The following is a 27,846-nucleotide window of genomic DNA, read 5'->3' as shown; positions in this document are numbered from 1 at the left end:
GACTAGGTGACTTCAGTTAACTTTAAACCAGCATAGTGTCTTATTTATAGTTCAGTAACCAATAGATCAATAACACACACACACACACACACACACACACACACACACACACACACACACACACACACACACGAAGAGCCTGACTCTGCTAAATGTTTATTGAAGATGCATTTGCTGACTTGTATCATGATTTTATTTTATTGATCGGCTGCTTAACAATAAATCTGCGACCAAAATGAATATTTAAAATGAACATATAATAATAAACTGTCACAATAAATGTGTAGGAACCTGCAGGTAATGTGCTGCTCTGTAACTCGCTGCTGTAGGTTTTAAAACCTCACCTGAGATTCTTCTGTCAGTTTCTGGATTTGGGCGACAAAACTCAAGAGTTTCATCACACTTGATGCTCAAACCTCTTTAAATCATCTCAAAAACTTGTATTTGGATTATTTTTCATTCAGCTCCTGAACCTATGGCCAGATGTTTCACTATGACATCGCAGCTCACCTGTCTGTGTGTCTCTGTGGATTTTCATAATAAAATGATGCCTGACAGTCACAAACAGATCAGCTGGACAAGCTGCGGCTAATTTAGCTTATAAATGATGTTCATGTCTTAATGACACATATGCAATAATAACTCTGCTCTTGATCCACTCATGGAAAATGGGAGAGATGCTATTAAATAATTAATATTTCTCCCACTAAAAGATGAATGTTTGGATTGATTACAGAACATTCTTATTGACTAAGCTCAGCTGTTACTGACACTTTGGTTCTTCTTTAAAAAGGAATTTTCAGCAACAGTAATAAAGTTGTTTCATTAAACAGCTTGTCTGAGCAACAAGCGATGAAGATGTAACTGCTGTAACGTCAGTTAGCCTACTGATCCAAACTGGATCCAAGGCAGCCAGGAAGTGCTCCACAGCCATGGATGTATTAAGAGAATATAATACATAATCTGTATATATACTGTATGTTGTTCAGTTGTTCATAAAATCTGATTTAAATGATTAATAGTGTGCAAAGACTTCTGTCCATCTGTGGTCTCATTCTGTGTTTATAAAAGAAAAGATCTGATGTCTGCAGCGTTTGTAGGAAATGAAGCAGCTCACGTTCACCAGCTGTTTGTTACTGTCGCTTTAAGAGGAGATGTGATGAGGTCACAGCTAATTAGCATATTAACACCAGGTTTGAACAGGGACAATCGAAGCAGCTGCTGTTGAACTGGAACCAGTTCAGACCTGAACCTGAAGGCAGGAAGCTGTCAGCGCTGACCTCTGACCTCTGAACTCTGACCCCGCAGCGCTCACACAGGGGGGCGGGGTCGAACCAGACCGCCCTCTTTCTCTCTGTCTGATTGCTCTGATACCCGTCAGTCTAAATGACCTCACTGTTCAGTTTCTTCTTCTCTGGTTCTGCTGCATTCAGGAAGCTGATCTGACACTCCTGCTCGCCGCCATCCTGCCGCGCTTGCTGCCGCTGTGATGATGACGATGATGTCAGCAGTGGCCTCCAGCAGGGGGCGTGGCCACAGTCTCTGCAGTGACCCTGTAGCACGAGGGCGGCGGTGAGTACCACCATGCCCAGCGTCATCCCCGCCAGCACCAGCAGCGTGATGAGCTGAACCTCCGACAGGCCGGTGGCACTGCGCTCACTCACCGTCACCTTAAACAGCCTGTTGCCATGACGACTGCTGTTACCACTGGTGGTGCTCCTTTGGTTCTTCCCCTCGGTGGTCAGGTGATGTCTCGCTCCTCCTCCCTCCCACCCCAGCGTCGTCCAGCCGGGCTCGCGGGCGTCGTGGCTCCTCATCGGCGTCTCGCAGGTGGCGCCGGTGTAGCCGGGCTGGCAGACACAGTGGAAGCCGCCAGCGCGGTCGAGGCAGCGGCCGGCGTTGAGGCACGGCCGACTGGCGCAGTCGTCCAAGTTGACGGTGCAGAAGCGTCCGGTGAAGCCGGCAGGACAGAGGCACGAGAAGCGGTTGATGGCGTCCAGGCAGGTGGCGCCGTTAGCACACGGCTTCATCAGACAGTCGTCCACGTCGGTCTCACAGCGCGGCCCCGTGAAGCCGGCCAGACAGCGGCACGACAGCTCTGCCGCAAAGCCGTCAGCATCTTCACACAGACCGCCGTTTTTACACGGAGACCTGCAGACACGACAGGAAACACGAAGAAGAAAAGAAAGACGTCAGGAAAGATAATCTGACTTGTAGCTGAAGAACAAACAGAGTCAGAGACGAGACGAGAGCTGCTGGAGTCTGAAGCTGATTCTGACTCAGGTGACAGACAGCGACTCTGCAAGGAAATGAAAATATGAAGCAGGCGTCGACTGTCAGACAGCAGGACGGAGACGAGTCGCTGCCAAAATCTGCAAGCTGACTGTTGGACTGAAAACCAAGAAGAAGAAGACGACAGGAAGCAGCTCCATCTGTTAGTGGGCGAGCTCTCATGTTTGGTGTTACATCACTCGCCGTCTACAGTCTGTGGACTCTGACCTGTTAAACTCCTCCAGACACACAGTGGTTTATTGAATATTGATCATCTGTAAAGCTCAAATTAGTTTACTGCCTCGTTAATAAAGTCATCGTACTTATGAAGCACATTGAAAAACAAGGAGTATTCTCCACTATTTGATTTATTTTTACATGACATGTTTTTTAATCTTTTGTTCATACTGATGAGTTGACAGGAACATGTTTTCAGACCTCCTCTGGTGACAGGGTCCCGTCTTCAGCTGGCAGTTTCTGCCGTGGAAACCTTCAGGACAGAGACAGGTGTATTCACCGCTGTCCTCCATCACACAGGTAGCTCCGTTCTGACACGGCTGCTGCTCCGAGCACACATGGAGGTCTGAAACATGAAACATGTCGGTAGAGAGGACGAGAAAATATGATATTTGAGAAAATGGAAACACACTTTGGAGCCAAATTTTTAAAAAATTAGAAAGACTTGTGAGCAAGAAACTTGAAGAAGAAGGAATAAAAATGTGAAAAAAACAAGAAAGAAGAAAAAAAAAGTTGAAATAATTTCTCCACACTCTGGGAAAACAGTGGAACAGAAATAAGTTTATGAGAAGAAGCTGACCTTTGTCACAGAAGCGACCCCCCCAGCCGGCCTCACAGCTGCACTGCCACGGCTGCTGGCAGGACCCGTGCAGGCAGCCGGGCATCGGCACGCAGCGGTCACAACGCTCGCCGTCCCAGCCGGGGTCACACCTGGAAACACACGGAGACGCCACGTTAGAGTCACATGATACATTCGAGACATTTATTAAACAACTGGGACCAGATGTATAAAACTGTGTAGTCCAGTCTAATGTACTGAATGATCTGAGCAGCTCATACAGCTACAGTAAGCCCCGAGGGACAAACATGTCGGCCAGTCAACAGCGGCACTGCTTAAAGCAGAAAGATTTGTTCATTCATTTCTCTTCCAGCACAAGTTAGTAGCTGCTGGTTATTAATTCCCACAGACAAAACAAGAAATCATCTCTCCAGTGAGACCACAGTTAGAGTCAAATGCACCTGGACACCACCTTACAGACGCTGTGGTAGTTTAGTTAGTATAACAGGGATATTGATCGATTGTCTCACCTGCAGACTCCAGACTCGTCACAGCGGCTGTTGGTGATGTTGCAGCTGCAGTCACTTCCTGCAGGAACAAGAAGAGGACAGGTCAGACACAGGTGGGACGGACAGGATGTTGCAAATTATGACCTGCCAAAATAAGAGCCAAGTTGTTGTTCTCCTTTCCAAAGACAGTTACCAGCTGGGATTTAGACCAGCAACTCTCCCCGTGTGTTCAGTGTCTGGTCTTTGTGTCTCTCAGCTGTCAAGATATATTTCTGTACTCAGGTCTCTGGTGGGACATTAGCAGCAGCAGTTTGACCTCTGACCTCTGACGGTTGGCGAGCCACGTGGCGTTCGGTGTGGCGTTACAGCAGCTCGTCTGTCTGTCAGAGGAGCAACTGGAGGGGAGGGGGGCATTTAGCTAACGTAATTCACCAAACAGGGCGTCCTCACTCACTGCGTGACGCCACAAACAGCATGTATTTGTGATGACTTGTTGCTGATACATGAGGCAGAGTAAAATTAAACCTTCAGTTCACATTTAGGAGATTAAAATAATACAACAAGCGTGTTTGTGTGGTGTGTGAATAATGTTAAACGATCTACTTTTGACCTCGCAGCCGACAGCTCTAAACGCAGGTGAAGCTGCTGACGGATCAAATGTCGGCTGGAATGAGGGAGGATTGTTTTCAAAGGGATTCCTGACAGAAAGAAACAGGCTCGTCCTCAAGTTTGTTTAATGCGTCTCAAAGTTGCAGGAGATTGTTTAAAGCTCCTCGGAGCTGCATGAGATTGTTAAATGTGTCTCAGAGCTGCAGCAGATTCTTTAAAATGTCTCAGAACTGCAGCAGATTCTTTAAAATGTCTCAGAGCTGCAGCAGATTGTTTAATGCGTCTCCAAGCTGCAGGAGATTGTTGAAAGTGTCTCAAAGCTGCAGCAGATTCTTTAAACCGTCTCATTGCATCTCAGAGCTGAAGCAGATTGTTTAAACTGTCTCAGAGCTGCGGCAGATTGTTTAATGCATCTCGGAGCTGCAGGAGATTGTTTAAATCGTCTCAAGGCTGCAGGTGACTGTTTAAACCATGTTGTAGCTGCAGCAGATTATTTAATGCGCCTTTGAGCTGCAGCAGAGTGTTTAATGCATCTTGGAGCTGCAGCAGATTGTTTAATACGTCCCAGTGCTGCAGCAGATTGTTTAATGTGTCTTGGAGCTGCAGCAGATTGTTTAATGCGTCTCGGTGCTGCAGCAGATTGTTTAATGCGTCACGGTGCTGCAGCAGATTGTTTAATGTGTCTTGGTGCTGCAGCAGATTGTTTAATGCATCTTGGAGCTGCAGCAGATTGTTTAATGCGTCTCAGTGCTGCAGCAGATTGTTTAATGTATCTTGGAGCTGCAGCAGATCGTTTGATTCGTCTTGGAGCTGCAGCAGATTGTTTAATGCGTCTCGGTGCTGCAGCAGATTGTTTAATGCATCTCGGTGCTGCAGCAGATTGTTTAATGCATCTCGGAGCTGCAGCAGATTGTTTAAAGCACCTCAGAGCTGCAGGAGATTGTTTCACTAGCAAGGACCACACCATCAACAAGACGAGATTGGGTGATTTATTAAGGAAAACGATTGCATAGTTCTTCTGGTTGCTGACTGTATCCGCCGCAGCACCCGGGCAACAGCAGACCCCCCAGGACTCTACGAAGGAGAGAAAGAATCAGGAAGAAACAAGAAGAGAAAAATAGGGTTGGGGGGGGGGGGGGGCACAGAATATGAGAGAGGAAGAAGAGGAGAGGGTTAGGTGGTATTTATAGGAATGCCAGACGTGGCGTAGTTGAGGTGTGGTCCTGCTCCTGAAACTTTGCTGAATAAGATTCAATTAAAGCTTCTCAAAGCTGCAGCAGATCATTTGATTCATCTTGGAGCTGCAGCAGATTGTTTGATGCGTCTTGGAGCTGCAGCAGATTGTTTAATGTATCTTGGAGCTGCAGCAGATTGTTTAATGCGTCTCAGTGCTGCAGCAGATTGTTTAATGTATCTTGGAGCTGCAGCAGATTGTTTAATGCGTCTCGGAACTGCAGCAGATTGTTTAATGCGTCTTGGAGCTGCAGCAGATTGTTTAATGCGTCTTGGAGCTGCAGCAGATTGTTTAATGCGTCTCGGAACTGCAGCAGATTGTTTAATGCGTCTTGGAGCTGCAGCAGATCGTTTGATGCGTCTCGGAACTGCAGCAGATCGTTTGATTCGTCTTGGAGCTGCAGCAGATTGTTTAATGTATCTTGGAGCTGCAGCAGATTGTTTAATGTATCTTGGAGCTGCAGCAGATTGTTTGATGTGTCTTGGAGCTGCAGCAGATTGTTTAATGTATCTTGGAGCTGCAGCAGATTGTTTAATGTATCTTGGAGCTGCAGCAGATTGTTTGATGTGTCTTGGAGCTGCAGCAGATTGTTTAATGTATCTTGGAGCTGCAGCAGATTGTTTAATGTATCTTGGAGCTGCAGCAGATTGTTTGATGTGTCTTGGAACTGCAGCAGATTGTTTGATGTGTCTTGGAGCTGCAGCAGACTGTTTCATGTGTCTTGGAGCTGCAGCAGATTGTTTGATGTGTCTCAGAGCTGCAGCAGATCGTTTAATTTGTCTCGGAGCTGCAGCAGATTGTTTGATGTGTCTCAGAGCTGCAGCAGATTGTTTGTCTTGGAGCTGCAGCAGATTGTTTGATGTGTCTCAGAGCTGCAGCAGATCGTTTAATTTGTCTCGGAGCTGCAGCAGATTGTTTGATGTGTCTTGGAACTGCAGTAGATCGTTTGATTTGTCTCAGAGCTGCAGCAGATCGTTTAATTTGTCTTGGAGCTGCAGCAGATTGTTTGATGTGTCTCAGAGCTGCAGCAGATCGTTTAATTTGTCTCGGAGCTGCAGCAGATTGTTTGATGTGTCTCATAGCTGCAGCAGATCGTTTGATTCGTCTCGGAGCTGCAGCAGATTGTTTGATGTGTCTTGGAACTGCAGCAGATTGTTTGATGTGTCTTGGAGCTGCAGCAGACTGTTTCATGTGTCTTGGAGCTGCAGCAGATTGTTTAATGTGTCTTGGAGCTGCAGCAGACTGTTTAATGTGTCTTGGAGCTGCAGCAGATTGTTTAATGTGTCTTGGAGCTGCAGCAGATTGTTTAATGTGTCTTGGAGCTGCAGCAGACTGTTTAATGTGTCTTGGAGCTGCAGCAGATTGTTTAATGTGTCTTGGAACTGCAGCAGTGGCGGTGGAGTCTCACATGACCAGAACAACAGCTGGGGGTTGCTAACTGTTATATGAGAAGAGCTGGACAATGGCGAGCAGAGGTTTAATCTGACAGCTGGGAGAGCCGGGATTAGTCCAAGAACAATAAGCTGCAGGCGCCTCTGAGCACGCTCAGTGAGGATCCACTTCAACGATGAAGATTTACTCTGTTGCCCTGTTGAATCACTGCGGCTCCTGCTCAGGATTGTTGGTGCGTTCATTGACTGAAAAGATCCTCTGAAACACCTGAAATAAACATTATGTCTGTGGATCTTTGTTATATTTGGATGAAGTATAAGAAGAGAAAATAAATAAGCAAATGGTAAACGGTATCTGAAGTCTGAGTTTCTCCGTTTATTTTTATATATTCATTAATTTTGATCATTTAAATTTCTTACTAAAGAGATATGCTTTCTTTTTGCAATTCAGAACTTTTGTTTTCCATAAAATGCTTCATTAACACAACAAATGAAAATACGTTTTTTGGGGAGACTGAGCGGGAGTAAAGATATAGTGGAGATATGCTGAAGTTTGAGTTCTCCACACTTTATGTTTAAAGAAATATAATCTAAAATGATACTGATAATGATAATGATATTGATATTATTAGTTATCTGTCTCTGTGCAGCACTCAACATTTAGGAGAACTCCATGTCCACACTAAACGCATCGTCTTCTCTCTGTTTTGACCCTCCGTCCAGACTAAAACAGTGAAAACGGAGCTTTTACAAATCGGCCTGCAGAGTGTTTAACACCGTAGCTGCACGGCTGCGATGCGATTCTTCATACCTCACCAGGATCGTTTCAGAAGCAAAGCGACTGCGGTCAAGTCAGCCACCTTTTAAATTCAGTTGCGCTGCTACTACAGTAAGCAGCCTTAACTGAAGAAGCGCCTTTATGTTACCTTAATTACTGCAGTAGCAGTGCAACTGAAACTGCTCAATTTTGTTGACTTGGTCATTTTTCCTTGATTTTTGTGCTTCGCAGCAACGCGTCAGGTGGGATCACCGAGCACTGACTAGAGTGGCCACGATCAGCTCCGGCGGCCGCGTCGCAGCCGGAACACGACGCGCCTGGTGGAATCAAGCTGTGAACGTGAAAACACCGGCTTGGTGTTGTAGTGTGTTCGGGGAAAACCAAACTTTGTAGAAACACCGTCATATGGTGGCAGCAGCACTGCGTTTCACTGGAAGAGGAAGAAGAAGAAACAATAACAATAATGGCGGCCCGCTTCATGCGAGTGTCGTTCTCTTTATTTTCTACTTTGACAGCTTGTTCAGAGTTAAACGTAGCTATCTACCGCCTTCCTCTGCTCAAACTGTTGGAATCTGCTGCAATAAACTAAATGTCAGGAAGCTGCTGCAGACACAGAAACAGTACCGTTTCTTCTTTGCTAGTTTTAAGTGGCTGACTTGCTTGTCTGTCCTCCGCACATGCCCAGTAGGTGGAGGATTACCTGTTTTGGCGTTTTAATGTGGACGGAGGTATTTTTTTATAAACAAGCTAAAACTCCTGCCTTTGTTCAAAAACAGCATTTTAGGATTTAGCTGGTTTAATGTGGACGCAGTCTGAGAGAGTAGAAGCTCAGCTCGTTAGTGATGATACTGAAGCTCGTTGTTTCTGTGTTGCAGCTGGTGTCAAATGAAGAACAGCACCAATATTATCATATATAGTTATTATAAATAGTTCAGTGTTTATTTCGTCAATGACGACGACATGTTACACATTTTTCATCAGTGAATAAAAACTGTCAAACAACAAATGTAACGTTTTATTAAATGAGCTGCAGCATCTGTGGGATCAAACACTGCAGCTCCTGATTGGTCAAACTGTCTCCTACCAGCAGCCAATAATATCTCTTGTTCTTAAGTCGATCTGGCTGTTTGACCCGTTACTCTGCTGTTAATAAGAAGCATCAAGAGCTGCAGAGCGACGCCACAGACGCATGTCGCATGAAACAGGAGACTGAAGGGAACTCTGTGTGTGTGTGTGTGTGTGTGTGTGTGTGTGTGTGTGTGTGTGTGTGTGTGTGTGTGCGTGTGTGTGTGTGTGTGTGTGTGGTCTTGTGTTTCTCTGGATAATTTTAGCTCGTCCTGCAGCTTTAAGCATGATGAATGCTCCGCTGATTGAAGTCACCTCCCTCGCTGCTCTGCTGCCCTCTGATTGGCCGGGTCGGGGGCCGCACCTGTTCCCCTCATTAGCCGTCCAATCAGAGCCACTTAACACGGCTGTAACAAAGCTGATTGTTGCGGAGGTGGTCGGCGTGTCTCCGTGATTACAGACAGACACACGAGCTGGTGACAAGGCCGCCGCGGGAACCCGATCCTGCCGCACATGTCGCTGTGTAAACGTCCGCACGCCGCACGTCTGCTCACATCACCACGGCTTCTAACCTCAGAGGCGAGGTCAGAGGTCACGCTGCGTTCCAGACATGACTGAAAGTTGGAAACTACAGTTTCCTAATAAGGACGACAACTCATGTGGGAATTATTTTTAACATGTTTGTACTTTACAGCTCATCAGATAAAATATTCCCACATGATTAAAATGATATTTACAAAACTAAACCTCATATCTTTAACATCTGTGAGATAGCAGAGATTTATAGAAACTAGTTATAATAATAGTAATAAAAGAAAAATAATATTATAATAAAAAGGTGGAATATGTTCTTTGTTTTTTTTAAAGTTGTATCTTAAAGTATCTGAAACCAGAGTTTCTGTTAATTTTAGCTGCATAAATATAAATTAGCATATTTGACATTTACCAAAGCAGGATGTGTTTTGTGCTTGTTGCATTTTTTTAAAATATATTTTCACGCTGTTGCAGGAAGTTTTACAACAAAATCACCAAAACTAACAAACAAACTGTAAAACCTTTCATCATCGTTTTTGTTTTCAAAGGTCCAATTTTATTCAGTTTTCATTGTTTTGTCATAGAAAAAAAAGTCATTAATGAATATTTTTTTGTCGATGACATGAACCCTGCCATACAGAGATGAATAGAAAGTAAAACAATGGAAAATAAAAACATAAATAAATCCAAAACTCTACGAGCTGCATGTTTTGTAAAACAGTTGTGATGTAAAGTGGACAAAGTTTCTGACAGTAACATCTGTTTAGTATCAAGTTGTTTCAGCTTCAGTGAAGCTCTGTGTTTACTGTGATTCCCTCTAAATTCACCCGGACTGCTTTGGGATTTTGGAAATTTGGGGATTTCTACTAGAATTTAAAATAAAGAACTTTATGTTTTGTAAGACCAGCGATGCTTTTGGGTTTCACAGAAGTTCCCTCCGTACAGGAAACTGTAAGCATTTAGTTTTACTTTTTATTCTCAGTTTTGTTGCGGAAAAAAAGTCATCAAAGAATATCGTTTGTCATTTTTTGTGTTGACAAAATTAACATACATGGATGAAGAGAAACTCAGCGAGCACTTTATTAGGAACGCCTGTGCAATCTAATGAAATCCAAAACAACAGCTCTGCCATAAATTTTACTTTTTATGAAGTTTATACATTTTCAGTTTTTGTTGACGTTGTCAGAAAGGTGATAATTCCACTTAATGTTTATTATTGAGATCGTGGTGGGTGGCGGTTTGCTGGATTACACAGGTGTTCCTAATAAAGTGCTCGCTGAGTGTTTACTGTATAAAAAACAAAACAAAACTGCACAACCTGCATCAGAAAATGTCATGTATACTTATAAAGTAAACTTTGTTTGAAATTCTAGCAGAGATCCTAAACTTTAAAAAGATGTCTCAGCTGTTTTTTATGGAGTTAAATAATAATAATAATAAATAATGATAATAAAAAGATGATCATTGACAGCCTGTTGTGCTTGCTGGTCCTGTAGGGAGTCAGAGGGAGGGGAGGGGGAGGGAGGGGGAGGTGTTGAACTCTTTCCTCCTAATAAATCATAATGATCAGTGAAGCTCTGAGCTCTGGAGCAGCCTGTGGAGCTACAAAAATATTTAGCCATGATCTCAGAGTCTTACAAACCTCCCCCTCACCCTCCTCACCCTCCTCACCCTCCTCATCCCGACCCTGAGCCTCCTGTCGGCGGATGCTCTGATCCTCAACCGTCGTCTCGACCTGCAGAGGTCAGACACCTGTCTGTCCTCCACCACGCGCTCATCTCTGATTAATCACATTCTGCTCACTGACAGGATCTCACAGCTGTGGGAGTTCACACTGTAGAGATACTGTTGGAGGATTCATCAACAAATCTCATGTTTGGATCCAAACCAACAGTGAACTGATCTACTAACAAGTATTATGTTTGTATCAAAGCTGATATATCTGGTTAAAAACCCGTCAGTGATTCACATCGCTGCACTGGGTCACATGTTCCTTCATCATGAAGAGTTTGGTCACGTTAGTTTGTTTAGAAACGGCTCCAAAGACTAATAACAGCATCATGTTTTCAGTCTCCAGAGAGTAGTTCAGTGTAAGGCAGACGCCACTGAGCATGTGCGGGAATGCGGTTCTGTTTACAGCTTTGCTAGCTTGTTGTGCTACATATCAACCTCTGGACTTTGTACTACATTATAAATTCCTCACAGAACGTTTGGTGGGACAGTGCAGGTCGGTTACATCACTATCTCAGTGTCTCTCCTCTGCTCCGCTGTGACGTCTGTCAGCAGGTCTCAACGAGGGGAGTCACATCCACCTGCTGCATGACGCACATTTCCTTATTTAGACATCAGTCCTGGAGTTGGGGGTGTTCCCCAGAGATAAAGCTGAGATACTGACACAAAGTCCTCCCAAGAGACTCTCCATAACCTGTTGTTCCTCTTCTTCTTTCCACAAAGTTAGGTTGTAATAAATAGGCAATAAATGAAAAGTGCAAAGCAAGAATCACCTTTGAAGTTCTTCTACATGTTAAACGCTGTGCTGTCTGTGTGTTATGGGTGTATAAATAGGTAGAGGTCTGTCTGCAATGAGGTGATGAGTAAAGTTTTATCTCAGTAGTCAGCGCAGTCGTCTCTGATCTGGGAGACTCCAGTTAGAGACCCGGTGTGGGGACCTCCTTCATAAGGTAGTTTATTCATTAACACTTGTTTTAATACTTTAATATCCTAAAATTAAAAGCTTAATAAAAAATAAAAACTGGATTTTTACACCTATTTCGACTTTTATTCGAATACAAATACAAACATAAATAATTCTGCTGCCTCAACAAATACAGAGCTGCAAAATAAACAGTAAATACTGAGCTCCCTGCACATCGCTAGACTACTCTGTGAAGAAAAAAGAACCAAAATTTACATACAAATAAAATGTAAAGCTTTCTGTTCTAAATACAGCCAATGATAGTGATCATACAACATGGATGTATTTTTACATGTTTGTGTTAGTAAAAGAAGAAGTATTCAGATACTTAAGTAAAAATACCAATAAAGCTATATAACAATACTCCATTACAAGTAAAAGTCCTGCATGAAAAATCCTACTACAGTAAAAGTACATAAGTATTATGAGCTTGATGTAGTTAAAGTATTGCAGTAAAAGTACATAAGTATTATGAGCTTGATGAAGTTAAAGTATTGCAGTAAAAGTACATAAGTATTATGAGCTTGATGTAGTTAAAGTATTGCAGTAAAAGTACATAAGTATTATGAGCTTGATGTAGTTAAAGTATTGCAGTAAAAGTACATAAGTATTATGAGCTTGATGTAGTTAAAGTATTGCAGTAAAAGTACATAAGTATTATGAGCTTGATGTAGTTAAAGTATTGCAGTAAAAGTACATAAGTATTATGAGCTTGATGTAGTTAAAGTATTGCAGTAAAAGTAGTGGTTTGGTCCCTCTGACTGATATATTATTATATATGACATCATTAGATTATTAATAGTGAAGCATCAGTGTTAGAGCAGCATGTTACTGTTGTAGCTGCTGGAGGTGGAGCTAGTTTACACTACTTTATATACAGTTAGCTAGTTTAGTCCAGTGGTTCCCAACCTAGGGGTCGGGCCCCTCCAAAGGGTCAGCAGATAAATCTGAGGGGTGGTGAGATGATTAATGGGAGAGGAAAGAAGAAAAAACAAAGTTCTGATACACAAATCTGTTTTCAGTTTTTGGACTTTTTCTCTAATCTTTGATTTTTGCTGAAATATTGGATCATTTAAACATTTATTGAAATGAAAGCATGTGAGAAGTTTAGAGGGAAAAATCACTATTTGGTGGAGCTGTTAACAACTCATAGACATGTGAAATGTGACCCCGACTACACACTGCTTTTTGTAAGACGTCAAAAGACAAAAAGGTTGGAAACCACTGGTTTCATCTTTAACAATGTGTTGTATTTTAAAAGCTTGTTATATTATCCATTGTGTCAAATCTGAAAAATAACTGAAGCAAAAACAGTTTGATGGCTGTAAAAGCGTTTAAATCTGTAATCTCTGTTGGATAAACGTCCTGACCTGAGCTGCTGACAGTCAGATACATTTTAAATCCTGACTGCAGTTGTGTTCGAGATCTTAGAAGGAGGTCTGGTTCCTGTCAGGTGAGCTTACCTTGACCTGTGCAGGGCGTGACGATGAGCGGCAGCAGCAGCAGCGTGGTGGTGGCTCGGAGTGGAAACATGGCGGCTGCAGCGAGGACGGGCACCTGCAACAGAAGAAAGAGACGCTGAGCTGCAGGACAAACGCACGGAGACTCCTGAAAGGTGAGACGCTCAGAGTCGTCTTCAGCCGAGCCTCTGCAGCTGTCGTCGTCCTGATCAAAGGTCTGTGCCAGGTGTGACACATAAATCAGAGTCTGCAGGGTCGGACTGCGTCCACACTGCAGCTTTAATCAAACACTGCTGCATGTTTCTGTTTACATGATTAAAGTCATACTCTGCCTCCGCACCAGCGCTCACTTTCACACCTGATTTGTCACTTTTCACTCACAAACGACATTTTAGCCTCCTTTTTGTTGCATTTTTCATTTTGATGTCCTCTAAGCTTTCTGAGGCCTCAGCTGCAGCCATTCTTGTTGTGTCCAGTTACCACGGTTACGATGCACGGCTGTGTGTGAAACACTGTTCTCATGTGGAAATGATTTGTGTCCACACTGACGTTTCAGTAGAGACGTCTGTCCACAGAGAAACACCTGGACAACATGAAATCTTCCTCCTCTTATCAGTTGGCAAACAATAAAAAAGCATCACAGACGACATCAGCTGATCCGCGTCGACGACAGCAGCTCTGCTGTATAATCGGCTGTTCCTGCTTTTAAAACGATTGATCGCAGATGAAGTTGGAGGCAACTAAAGGTTGAGCAGCTGATGTCATCGACACACTGAACACACAACACGGACATGCAGAAACAAATCAAAGTGTTTTGCATCAAACTGAAACAGGATAAAAACACTAAAAGTGAAAATAACTTATTTCCAGACTGCTGCTCCTCTGAGACATCGCTGACCTGCAGATTGAATTATATACAAATTCTACATTTTAACTTAAAGGACCAGTGTGTAGGATTAGACAACTGACAGAAATTGAATATAATATTCATAAGTATGTTTTAATTAGTGTAGAAATTAGAATGAGCTCTTTGTATCTACAGAGGGAGCAGATCCTCTTCATGGATGTATAAAGAGAACGAACGTTGCTCAGTGGCGTGTGAAGCAATAAAAAATCGACTTCCTGGTATGAAAGTACCCGGATCTTCCGCATCGTGCGGCCCATAGAGCGAGCGCACTAGTGACTTTCGCTGGCCGAGTCGTCTACTTCCTGTTCAGCCCTCTGGCTAACTTGAACGGGGATAAAACAATTCAATCATGCGGCTCTTCAAGGCTTTTGAAATGTGATCAGACCGAACGGATTTCTGATAGTGAGACGAGTCATTTCACGGGGGTTGTGATGCTCAGAAACAGACGTCTCTTTCACAATGTAAGTCTGTGGGAAAAAGTCTTTTTGGGCCAGTTTGCATCACGTGACGTTGTCATTACACGGTTTGGCCGTTATGTCAAATTTGCTTCAAAGCCCGGTGCTCTTCCTGTATCCAGTTCTCTTTATACATCCATGGTCCTCTTCCACAGAGCCCGCCATGTTTCTACAGTAGCCCAGAATGGACAAACTAAACACTGGCTCTAAAGAGGGACTTTCATGTCTACATGCGTGGTATTCATAATACATTTTGAATGAGTTAGAATGTTTGATGACACACTGACGCTTTAAAAGAAGCCTGCACAGAGTACAGTATGTGCATGTTTGTCCGACTGTACAGGTTCAGCTGCAAGGAACGCCACATCAAATCGACCATTTCGGTGTATTTAGTTGGTGTGACTTTTACAGCCCTGAGGTGGCTCTGTGTATTTTGGCCGTGAGCATGCACTGTACAATGGAGCAAGAGCCAGCGGCTAGCTGGTGGCTAGCTGCTACGCTAGCGGTTTCTTAAGATTCAAAAAAGTATCTTAGCTTAGCTCAGCTTTCACTTTACAATTATCACCACAGTGCCACAACGATCTATCTGTGGTGCTTCAGACAGGCAAGACGTAACATCAAGCAAATGTTATCTAACAGAAAATCTGCCAACATTTCTTGGGCGTAAAATTTTCCACCCAAGGTCCAGTTATTTTTGGCTTGTGGTGTCAACCAATCAGGGGGTCACATGCCGCCTTCGAGCGGATAAAAGTACGCAGTTCGGCACACAGGCAGAGATTGTAGGCAGCGCTGTTTCATTTCTGTAATTATGTATGATTAATGTGAGAGGAACAACTAAAACTTATATACACACAAAACAATAAAAAAGACATTTTTTCATTAAAATATGTATTTCACAATCAGAACTGCAGGAGAGGCAGCGCCTTTAATGGACCACACACTCCTGGCTCAGTGTGTAATGTGTTGGTCGTGACTCGTAGTGATGAACCTACAGAGAATTATCAGAGACTCTGCAGCTCCTCTCGGCTTTACGGAGCTTTATAGTGAGTTTCAGCTCATTGTTTATCTGTCCGGCTGCAACTTTACTGTTCTGGTTCACTCTCAGCGTCTCATAGCGTCGTTTTCAGAGAAAAAAGCTGTAAAAAGCTGCTGTACACTACCTGCTCAGCACCAAACAGACACAGTTAGCTGTAGACTAGCTGGTGAACATAGTGGAGCATTTAGCAGCTAAAGAGCCAGATATTTCCCTCAGGAGTTGGTGGAGAGTAAAAACAGAAGCTAAAAGAGAGTGAATATTGGACAGAAACACGACTCCACATGAATGATAATGTTGCTCCGTAACTGCTGGATGTGAAAACAAGCAACTGTTTGCTGACAAGTTCAACATATCAACTTAAAAATGTTCACTACTTGTCTCTGCTTGCTTTATATTTTCGTTCCATATTTATTAAGATATAACATACAGAGGCAGGTGTGAGGATGTGAGGTGTGATGTCTCTCTCTTTCCATGCACTCTCTGAATAACCTGAGTGGACGTCGGCGGATCAGATCTTTGTCCCTCTGTGACCTCAGCGGCTCTCAGGCCCGAGCTGGAGGAAGACGTCGCCGGAGGTTTTTAACGCTGATGAAACGTGTGACAGCACTGATCATCTCCTCACACAGATCAAACATCTGAAACCTGATCACTCCGTCGATAATTCACTCCGCCGCTGCCCTGTGAGCCTTTGATGTGCGATATTTCTGACACGTCCTCGCCGCCACTCATCATGACCTCTGACAGCTGAAGGATGTTTGTCCGACTGTGAGACATTTACTGCATGATTCAGGATTAAATATACTGCGCTAACTACTGAGCTTATACTGGAAAAATATATTATAGAGTGTTTAAATGTCATGAAGCTAAAAGAACACACAGACTATTAAAACTACCATAATGATATAATATCACATATGATACTGTACTATTACAACCTCTACAAGTCAAAAGGTTGTGATACGTAGCACAACAAGCTAGCTGTAAACAGAACTGCCTTACACAGAACTACTCTCTGGAGACTGAAAACGTGATGCCGTTATTAGTCTTTGGAGCCGTTTCTAAACAAACTAACGTGACCAAACTCTTCATGATGCTTTTTGTGGTTTTCCGTTGTTTATATCTTGTTCTGATGTCGGACGTTAAACATGGTCAACTTGGTCAAAAGTCAGAGCTTCAACCTGCTCTAAACGCCTCAATGGTTTTTTCTACTTTGCTGACGAGCTGAAGTCTGCTCCTTGCACATGCTCATAAGCAGCCATCTGTTCTGTAGCCTTGGTTGCTAAGGTGGTTGCTAAGGTGGTTGCTAACATGTACGGATGGATTTGAGAAATTGACATTTGGAGTAAAGAAGGAGAAAAAGAAGTGAAATCCTGCTACTATAGTTTGTTTACGTAGCCTCCGGAGCCGGAGGAAGCTTCCTGAAAGCTGACCAATCAGAACAGAGTGGGCCCATCAGGAGGCGGGGCTTAAAGAGACAGGAGTTAAAACGGCCTGTTTCAGAGAGAGGCTGAACTGAGGGGCTACATAAAGGACCAGTAGAAGATAAATAAGGAGTTTTTAACTGGAAATCATGCAAAGATATTCCAGTAGAGCCCCAGAATACAAATATAGAGGCTGGAAATGTGCAGAATATGAGTCCTTTAAAAATTACACACAAACTGAGTGATGGATTTATGATCAGCTGGTGTCCAGAGGTTGAACCCTTTATGTTTTAATGACCTCATGATCTTTTCTGTAGCGCCACCCTCAGGACAAACTCCACATGTTTAGCTCCACTGCTGCTCAGGCTCTAAATCATCAGGATGTCGTTCATATTGTGGCTGTAATGAACTGAAGAAGTTTCTATATATCTGTCATTTAAAATCAGATTTTTTTTAACTTTATTTTCAGTAAATTAAGACAGACTGTGTTCATATTGTGTGTTTAGTTTCATTTGTGTGTGTTTTTGCAGTGTGTCGGTCTCTCAGGTGGATTTAATCCGGCGGCTGACGTCACACCTCCAAGAACTGACAGAGAAGTGAGTGTTTGTTTCATTACAGCTACGATATGAACATGGATCCACAGTCACCTTCAGTGCTGGAAAGTAACTAAATACATTTACTTGTGCTTGTACTTTACTTGAGTATTTCCATGTGATGCTACTTTCTACATTTCAGAGGGAAATATTGTACTTTCTACTCCACTACATTTATTTGACAGCTTTAGTTACTTTTCAGATGCAGATTTGACACAATGGATAATATAACAAGCTTTTAAAATACAACACATTGTTAAAGATGAAACCAGTGGTTTCCAACCTTTTTGTCTTTTGACGTCTTACAAAAAGCAGTGTGTAGTCGGGGTCACATTTCACATGTCTATGAGTTGTTAACAGCTCCACCAAATAGTGATTTTTCCCTCTAAACTATGTTGATAGAAACAGAAAAATGTCAATAATTGAACAACTTGACTCAGACAAACTGTGATTCAGAGCAGAAGAATTTCACCTCACTCAGGTGTTTCTACAACTTCCTGTTTTCCTCTGAGGACACGTCGCCCGTGGCAACACGTTTTACTGACATTTAACTCCTTCAGACCCAGAACGCCTCAACACAAGAAAACATCTGTCAAACACTCACTAATAATACTCATCATTATCTTATTTATAGAGCACGTTTCAAGCAATAAGCACAAAGTGATTTTCAAAGACTTCAGCAGCATTAAGAACTAGAAACAACTGTATTGCCAAGTACTGTATATCATATTAACAACAAATATACACATGCATCACCTAAAAGAGTTAACTCTTGAAGTGAAGTCTGTCTGTTGTTATAAAAGGCTGTTCACTGGACAGTCACGCCGAGGTTTCCCACCAGTAAAATGGAAGAAAAGTGTTTGTTAAATATGAAAAGGATGGAATGTAAATTTATAGCCTACAAATATCTGCTGCAGCTGACTCGTCGATTTAACGTCTACAGCAGGTGTAAAAATCTGCAGCTCAGATCAGCAAACACAACACAAGACCAAAGAGCAGGAAGCAACAGTCTGTTATTATTTTTCTGTCTCTCTCAGCTTCCTTCTGCATGTTTCTCTGTTTTCAGCAGTTCCAGTCCCGAATGAAGAGACACTTAGTTATTAATCTGTTCACTAAAACCTGCCAAGTCTTGTTTTTTAGAGCTCCTGCAGGATATTTAACTCCTCACATATAGAGTTCCTCTTACAGGAGGACACAAAAGTGTTTTCATCTGTTTGTCTTGAGAAATGCTGCAGTTTGTTGGTTTGGTAACCTCTCTGTAATCTTCGCTGTCATTTTATGATGGTTTTGGTGATGACGACACCCACGTTGGTGTTATCATGTCATTTTTAGTCCTGATGTAACGATGGTTGTTTTTAATTCCTTCTTTTGTGTCTCTGCTCCAACACTTTTCTTTCCAGACATATCTTGAGCCGCCTCGTTATTGTGTACGTGATGTGTTTCTGACCCTTTGTGGGGCTCAGCCAATCACTGTCAACCTCTGTCTGATCTGACAAATGAACGAAACTGCTTCTGTTTCTGACAATCGCCAACGGACCTCATATTGAGACAAAAAAAAGCAACTCTGTCTCCTAGAAATTATAACTGTGAACATCATCCAGACAGAGATTACGTTTACTGACATAACATCACTGGGAAACTGTTTAGTTGTATATGTCTGGAGAAACATCAGCATGCAGATGCAGCTGCAGGTCTACTGCGAGCAGCATCAGCAGGTAAGAGGAGAGTAGAGAGCAGGAACAGCACCTTTAAACAGTCAGTTAGCTGCACTTCACGCACATCACAAGAAATGCTTCTCATTCACATCTGTAGTCTCAGGAAACACTTTAAAAGATTCCCTCCAGACATGTATTAAGACAAATAAAAATACTAAATAAATAAATATAATAATTACCACATACATCCTCTCCTCCTTCTCCCTCATTAAATCTTGCAGGATATATAACATTAAAAACTCGTGCGCTGGAGGCGTCAAGTTTCCACATCACACTTGTGTGAGTCGCATACTGGACCACGATTGGCTCCAGACTAGTTGTGATGTCATAAATCCCGCTCGCACGTTCTCAGATTTTCAGTGAGATGAACGTGAAAACAAACTCTGCACATACATTCATCTGAACCACTGATGTTTTGTTTTTTTTAACAAACCTTCCTTGTTTACATCCATGTTTTTTCTTCTTCTCTGCATTTGTTGGAACTGATTCGTTATCGATCGATCAACCTAAACATCTATCGCTGATCGATCGCTGTCACAGAGACTGTTTACATCCTCTCTGCCTTCACAGTGCCTCTAAACCACACGTTCGCGCTCCCAACGTCCTCAAACCGACCGGAACACGAGAGGAACACAGAAACAACTGTAACCAAGCAGTTCAGTGGACACGCTAGCAGTTTCCCCCTGCTTCCAGTGATTGTGCTAAGCTAGGCTAACCACATCCACTGATCATGTGACTCAGGGGAAGACGGACTGTTCCTTTAAACTCAACCAGTATCAGAGGAGTTTAAATCATGTGATCTCTTCTGTTCACAGCTTCCTGTTCCTACCTGTTGATCTGCTTCCTGTTGTAGTTTTTTTTCTTCTTCTGCAGATTTCCTCGCTTCAGATCTTCTCCTGCTTTCTTCTGTCACATCAGTCAGACGTGTTCAGGTTGCTCTGTGTTCGTCCCTCCTGTGGTCTCTTCCTGCTCCGAGCTTCGTCTGTTCAGCCTGTTGCTGTAGCGACGGACCCTGAGGTCTCTCTGCCCACACACTCGACTGGCAGGCGGCGGGAAATAACGAGCAGGATCATTTTTCCAGAGATTACAGCGATGAACACAACCTCCACAAAAACAGGAACTGACATGCCTGGATTACTGAGTGTGTGTGTGTGTGTGTGTGTGCTGTGGTATGTGAGTGAGGAAGATACTGTGTTACACACACACACACACACACACACACACACACACACACACACACTCAGCCTTTCTTTCAGTGTGTTTGCTTGAGAAAAAAAAAAGAATGAGGGGAGTGTGTGTGTGTTTGAGAAAGGATAGCAACAGGTGGCCAATTTAATGCTTCAACATGTACTCATTCACACACACACACCACACACACACACACACACACACACACACACACACAGAGTTTTCTTTCTGCTGCATTCTTGAGAGGCAGACAGGAAAGCAGGAAAGCAACAGCAGTTGCAAATGTGCAGCCAGTAACACGCTGAATGTCAGTGAACAAACATACAGAAGTAAAAACTGACACGTTTCAACCTGTTCACAAGAAATGTGTTTTTTTTGTTTAAAGGACTCATATTCTACTCATTTATTATTATTATTATTATTTATTATTTATATTCTGGAGCTCTACTGGAATATCTTTGCATGATTTCCAGTTAAAAACTCCTTATTTATCTTCTACTGGTCCTTTATGCAGCCCCTCAGTTCAGCCTCTGTCTGAAACAGGCTGTTTTAGCTCCTGTCTCTTTAAGGCCCCGCCTCCTGATGAGCCCACTCTGTTCTGATTGGTCAGCTTTCAGGAAGCTTCCTCCGGCTCCGGAGGCTACGTAAACAAACTATAGTAGCAGGATTTCACTTCTTTTTCTCCTTCTTTACTCCAAATGTCAATTTCTCAAATCCATCCGTACATGTTAGCAACCACCTTAGCAACCACCTTAGCAACCGAGGCTACAGAACGGACAGCTGTTTATGAGCACGTGTGATGAATGGATGTCAGCTCGTCAGCAAGGTAGAAAAAAATCATCACAAATGACGTGTTCAGAGCAGGTTGAAGCTTTGATCCCTGACATGTTCCTCATCACAATATCACAGCCTCTTCAATTTGTACTACAATATACATTTCTCAGAGAACATCAGTAAGTCCAGAGGTTGATGATCTGCAGCACAACAAGCTGGCGAAGCTGTAAACAGAACCGCGTTCCTGCACATGCTCAGTGGCGTCTGCCTTACACTGAACTACTCTCTGGAGACTGAAAACGTGATGCTGTTATTAGTCTTTGGAGCCGTTTCTAAACAAGCTAACGTGACCAAACTCTTCATGATGAAGGAACATGTGACCCAGTGATACACCGTACACAGTAAGACATATCAGACTTTGATACACACACGATACTTGTTAGTAGATCAGTTCATTGTTGGTTTGGATCCAAACATGAAGACATTTATAGAAAATCATGTGTCTACAGTTCCTCCCAACAACCATCTGCTACTTGTAAAACTAATTACTACAAGTCTGCGGTTAGAACTGAGGGTGAAGCAGGTGAACATATCAACGTTTGATCAGTTCCTCTTTGCTCTCATCTGAATTTTGGCAGCAGAGGCTTCAGAGACCGTCCTTTAAAACTCCTCAGTTGAAATGATGCCGTCACACTGTTTCTCCACCAGCTCCAGATAACAGCAGACACATTATTCTGCCCCCCCCCCCCCCCCCCCCCCCCCCCCGACCACACAATCTGATGTCTGCGTTCATCACTGCTGCCGCCGCCGCCGCTGATTTTCCACTCGGATGTGTCGCTGTGATGCCGCTCTGATAAAAACATAAAAGGAACAAAAGTTTTGAATAAAAAGACCGAAATCAGAGATTGAGCGGAGCTGCAGGCGGCTTTTTATGCTGCGTTCACACTGGAAACTAGTCTAAAAGTCTAAATTACTGATATTTACAGCTCCGTTCAGTCCCTGCTGCCGGTATATCTCCCTGTCTGACAGCAGCAGATTTGATGTTTCCCTTCAGCACGAACACGTTCCACATAAATACAAAGTGACGGCGTAAATCATCTCTGCAGGAAGCTCACAGACAGACTGATCACTGTTTCTATTCAGATAAATCTGCAGGTGGATTTTTGTTGTTGTCATTTCTGCTTCTTTTTTCATTCACTGATTCTTCACATGCTCATTAAAGAAGAAGAAAAGTTCACTTATATAAACACAACAAGACGTCCTGATGGTTTCATTTCATTCAGTGTAAACCTGAGCAGAAGTGCTCAGCTTGATGTTTCTGTGCTGTTGTAGCTGTTTTGAATATTTGTATTTTGTCTTTACTGTTCATAACTAACTATTTGTCAAAAACAAACAGCCTGTTTTACTGTTTTTATCTATGTATTTGGAGCTTTTTGTAGTTAACTGTTGGAGTTTGGAGCTACTTTAACTTTTTCCCATCTGGTTGCTCTGCAGCGCTGCTATGTTTCCTCATATTTTGAGGAAAATTATCATACATGAGTCATAACCAAGAGAACAAATAGGCGTAAATGTGTAATTTCAGAAAACTGCCTGGTCTGCTGCCGCTGCCTGTGACGTGCTGCGTTCTCAGATGCTCCATGAAGTTCCACTTTGAAGATGCACAGACTCAAATATGACTCAAAAAACATTTCTAAATTACTAATGTAAAATATCTAATCAAAGGAGGCAGCTGTTGCTCTAGACATCTAGACTACTGTCCCGTTTGTTGTGTCTTTCCTCTGTGCTGCAGATGTGAGTTTTTAATTTCCCACAGCGCTGGAAGGCAGCATTTGATGCAACTTATAGCACGTACAGGTTGCTCTGTGCAAAATGAACAAATTATCATACATTATGGGACTTTTGGTATTATCGATCATACATCATGCAGTTTGTACTGTTTTTTCGTGGCTGCCTGTATAATATTTGTGGCCAGAATTTTTAGTAGTTAAATGTTTGTAATTTTTATATCTGCTTTCAAGCAGTTTGTAATATTATTTTGTATTTACCTGTCTGTACAGTTTGGAGCTAATGGCTATCCAAAACTAGCTTGTTGCACTGTTTCTATCTTTTTGCAGCTGTTTAACAGTAAAAGCCGATCTACACAGAAAACGTTTTTAGAAGCGTTTTTGACGTCCGTCACTCGCGTGTTTCATGGAACAGAAACACGTCCGTTTTGTTTAATGTGTCAAGAGACGCGTTGTTTTACAGTCCAAGTCTATTTTTTTCTCCTCTGTCGCGTTTGGTGAAGCGTAATCTGCACATACAGTTGTTTATACAACAACTATATATGTGTTCTGAACTTATTAACGGTATCTATATTGATTGATTGGCTCCCCGTCTGTCTGTGAGAATATTTCACTACAGGCAGATTCCCCTCGCCTGTTACGGTGGACGGGGAAATAAAATCAATAAATCAGTAAATACGAACTCTGTCGATTTCTTCCCGTGAAGCCGACATGCAGTTTGTCCGGCTGCTGTCATCGCTGCTGACAGACGGCTGGTCCTGTTGACGAGATGCTGAACACAGGTCAGCGAACGCATCTGTTCAACCCACAACGACTCTCATTTCCTATGTGGATGTAACTGGGTGTAAGTAGGAAGCAGTAAGCAGTTTGTAAAATTTGTAACTAACTCTTTGAGGCTGTTAATGGTTACCTGTATATAACGTGTTGTAGCTAGCAGTTAGAACTTAATTATTTCAGTTAGCTTTTTGGACAGTTTGTTGCTAACTGTCTGGACAGTTTTTTATTCATCTGATTCTCAAAAAATAGCTTGTTTTACTGTTTTTATCCATGTATTTGCAGTTTTTTGTGGTTAACTGTTGGAAATACTTGAAGTTAACTGGTTGCTCTGTAAGTATAAAGCAGTTTGTACTGTTTGTGGCTAACTTTTTTAAGTTTGTGGCTACCTGTATATGATATTTGTAGCTAGACTTGTTTAGTAGTTAAATGTTGTTGATTTCTAGCTGTCTGTAATATGAATTTGCATTTACCTGTCTGTACAGTTTGGAGCTAACTGGCTATCAAAAACTAGCTTGTTGTGCTGTTTCTATCTTTTTGCAGCCGTTTAACAGTTACTGTTTGATCTGTGTGTGGCTAACTGTTCATGCTGTAAATATATTGCAGTTTGTGACATTCGTAACTTCCTACCGTTATGCAAAAGTGAAGCTAAAATATCTCCTTTTTGGGAGCTGCTGTTTTGCTTGTGTACCGTCGTTTGGAGTCAGTCTGCTCAGTAGAGTCGGGCTGTGGGATGACGGCCTGCAGAACACGCTCTCTCTCCTGTACGCCGCCTGATGTCACAGCTGTCAATCATGATGTCAGACCCCCTTTTTATATAGTCAAGAAACTAATTAAAAACAAATGTATCCGAAAAATGAGCACATGAACGTACATCAGTGTGTTAAGTACTACCTAAAATGACAGAAACTATCTTTGAGAAATATTTGACATGTACTTTGATTTTTTAGTTTAGTTTAGGAGGGGGCGGGACTTATGACCTATCCTGCAGACAGCCACCAGGGGGCGATCCAGATGTTTTGGCTTCACTTTTGGGGAGCTGTCATAACGTCCATATTTATATGCAGTCCATAGTTACAACCTGAATATAATGTGTTGTAGCTAGCTATTAATACTGTTTGAACTATTTGTAGCTAGCTTTTTGTACATGAAGTAGATAAATGTTTGTGCTGTTTGAGGATAGCTGTTAGGATTGTTTGTAGTTGGCAGTTTGTAGCAGTGGCTAGCTAGCTAGCTTTGCAGCTAGCTGTGTAATGTTCCCAGCTACCTGTTAGCTGCTGTAATGTTCCACTTGTTTTATTCTTTGTAACTTTGTTTTGTAATGTTTTAGCCAGTTGTTTGTACTGTTTGTACCGTCTATGTGTATTATTTGATGCTCTTCTACTGTTAATAGTTAAATATTTATAGCTAGCTAATTATGCTTTTATTCAGCCTTTTTTGTAGTTAGCTGTTTGTAGCTAGCTACACACTCACTCACTCACTTACATACCATAACAGCACATTTTAAAATCCAGAGGTTTGCTGTTGATAGAACTGATTTTCATTTTTACAACTTACAACCATGTTTGCTTCTAATTTGGTTTCTTACATCAGGGCATCAATTTTGTGTCCAGATTTTTCTGAAACTTTGACACAAAATAAATGTGACAAAACACTGAGTGTGATGAATTATGTTTCCACAGCAAGTTGGTTTTCATAGAAATGAAGTGAAAGAAGCAGATCAATCTCAAAACCGATGGAGGATTTGAAAATGATCGGCAGGGCTGGAAGGTAAACAGGTTTGTAGCTGAATATGTGTGTATTTGTTAAATTCCTGATGGTAAAATGAATTAATAACCACAAACTGTCAGAAATAGGTCGAGTGAACGTTTTAGTGTTTGAGACGCATCCGAGCTGAAAGCTGCTTTTTTGTTGCTGGCGGGCGGGAAGACGGAAACCTTTTAAAGTGTCTTTGTTGATTGTGTCTGGTGGCTGCAGCAGCTCCCGGCTCTGACAGGTTGGACTTTAAAAAACTCCAGGAGGAGAATAATCCACTTACAGGAACACTGACTCCGCCCTGCAGGGGGTCAACCGCTGCCATGGCAACAGGAGGAGGAGGCTGGTCGCCGTGGACATGAGCAGGATGTGGATTCAGAGTCGCAGACGTGTGATGTTTCAGAGAGTTTCATCAGACTGAAGCTGAAAAGTCCTCCAGGCTCAAACACTCGCTCAGCTCACATCAATGTTTCATGTTTTTTCATCAGTCTGTCACGTGATTAAACGTGACCCCGGCTGTCTGCGGAGAGGGATCAAAGGTCAAAACCTCACATCCACATTTCATAATCTCACCGAGACTCACTGTGTGTGTGTGTTTCAGGGATCAGTTTCAGATTTTAGGCTGTGATTACACTTAACTGGATGAACTGGATTTGAATGGATCAAAGTCAACCAGCAGACAGAAAGCTGCAGTAATGTTGCGTCTGATACTGGAGCTCTGAGGGAAGTTGCTACTGAAACCGTGATGTAACCACGATGTCATGGATGAGATTAATTTCCATCCTGTATCTACAGTATATCTACTCACCCTGCAGACAGTCAGACACAGTTACAGACACCTGAATCAACAGCAGCAGCACAGTGACACTCCCTCAGAGAGTCTGACATCAAGAGACTGAATGAACAAATCAGCTGTTTGTGAACAAGAGGTCAAAGTTCATTGAACAGGAGTCAGGAGAAGGCTGGAGAAAGATTAAAGAGGACGCTCACATCTGACACCAGAGCAGGAGTGTAGTTTCCACTCTTCAGAGTGATCAGACGTTCGTATACATGTTCCAAAATAACGTATGTATATTTACGTTGCAGTGACAGCGCCCTCTAGCGGCCGTTTTATGAAGTGCTGCAGAAGTCATCACTCCATCTTCCCTGAAACGTACAGATTTTTGCTCAGTTGTACGGCCATACTGTACCCTGTAATAATAGAGTAGGTACCCAAAAGTTAAATAATAACATCCAGATTATTGTTCTGTAGGTTGTACACATGCTGTAATAGATAGTTAATAACTACAGTATAAGTTCCCAAATTGTTACTCCCTTATTCCCTTGTACCTACATATATGCAGTGGTAGGTACGGTACGGCTACACCATTGGCACAAAAGATTACACCCTAGTTCTGGAGTAATTACACTGTACATTACAGGCTGTAATCTAAAACGTTATCAATATTTCTCTAAACCTCACCAGACCTTAACCATGATGTGGGACGTCGTTCTGGAGTTCACGAAACCAATCACAGAGTTTGTCCTTTAATGTTGAGAACCTGTCGGGTGTTTCAGTATTCTCTGGTTTACAGCTGATCCCAGCATGCTGTCACTTCTTCCACCTTACTATCCATCCCTTCCATTCTCACTCTGCATTTTCAAAACTCTTCACACAGTCGACACAACAGAAGTCAGTCTGTCCAAAACTCTAAACTCTTGGGACCAATAAAGGATAAAGCTGTCGATTTTCTATATTTTTCTTCTTGTCAACAAATCTTCATGTTTGGATCCAAACCAACGATGAACTGATCTACTAACAAGTATTGTGTGTGTATCAAAGCTGATATATCTTATTGATCCGTTGTTGCACAACAAGCTAGCAAAGCTATAAACAGAACTGCGTTCCTGCACATGCTCAGTAGCGTCTGTCTTACACAGAACTACTCTCCTGTGACTGAAAACGTGATGCTGTTATTAGTCTTTGGAGCCGTTTCTTTCTTGATGATGAAGGATCATGTGACCCAGTGCAGCGATGTGACTCACTGACAGGTCTTTAATAAGATATATCAGACTTTAAATACACACACGATACTGGTTAGTAGATCAGTTTATTGTTGGTT

General features: G+C 42.5%; 1 protein-coding gene across 3 annotated transcripts; it reads right to left on the bottom strand.

Annotated features, from left to right (window-relative positions):
* Positions 1 to 441: 441 nt before the first annotated feature.
* Positions 442 to 27,479, bottom strand: dlk2 (delta-like 2 homolog (Drosophila)). Of its 3 annotated transcripts, none has more exons than XM_044372216.1 (6): positions 26,028 to 27,479; positions 13,346 to 13,439; positions 3,598 to 3,655; positions 3,089 to 3,219; positions 2,710 to 2,854; positions 442 to 2,151 (listed from the first exon to the last, which is right to left on the bottom strand). In XM_044372216.1, exons 1-6 carry the CDS (start codon positions 26,067 to 26,069, stop codon positions 1,383 to 1,385), a joined length of 1,239 nt encoding a protein of 412 aa, XP_044228151.1. In that variant the 5' UTR covers positions 26,070 to 27,479; the 3' UTR covers positions 442 to 1,382. The 3 variants fall into 3 exon arrangements, with proteins under 3 accessions (XP_044228151.1, XP_044228153.1, XP_044228152.1); XM_044372218.1 differs by lacking the exon at positions 26,028 to 27,479 and adding an exon at positions 20,299 to 20,689; XM_044372217.1 differs by lacking the exon at positions 26,028 to 27,479 and adding an exon at positions 19,903 to 20,286.
* Between the last annotated feature and the right edge of the window lie 367 nt (positions 27,480 to 27,846).

This window comes from Thunnus albacares, chromosome 14 (assembly GCF_914725855.1).
Source record: "Thunnus albacares chromosome 14, fThuAlb1.1, whole genome shotgun sequence".
Taxonomy (NCBI): Eukaryota; Metazoa; Chordata; class Actinopteri; order Scombriformes; family Scombridae; genus Thunnus; species Thunnus albacares.
Note: the sequence above shows the minus strand (reverse complement) of the source record. Positions and strands in the feature narration are given on the sequence as shown.

Coding starts and splice junctions, on each gene's coding strand:
- dlk2 (XM_044372216.1), bottom strand. CDS start 26,069: ATGGCAGCGGTTGACCCCCTGCAGGGCGGAGTCAGTGTTCCT. Junction 13,440..26,027: donor AGGGCGGAGTCAGTGTTCCT/GTAAGTGGATTA, acceptor CTTCTGTTGCAG/GTGCCCGTCCTCGCTGCAGC. Junction 2,855..3,088: donor GGGTCGCTTCTGTGACAAAG/GTCAGCTTCTTC, acceptor TTCATGTTTCAG/ACCTCCATGTGTGCTCGGAG.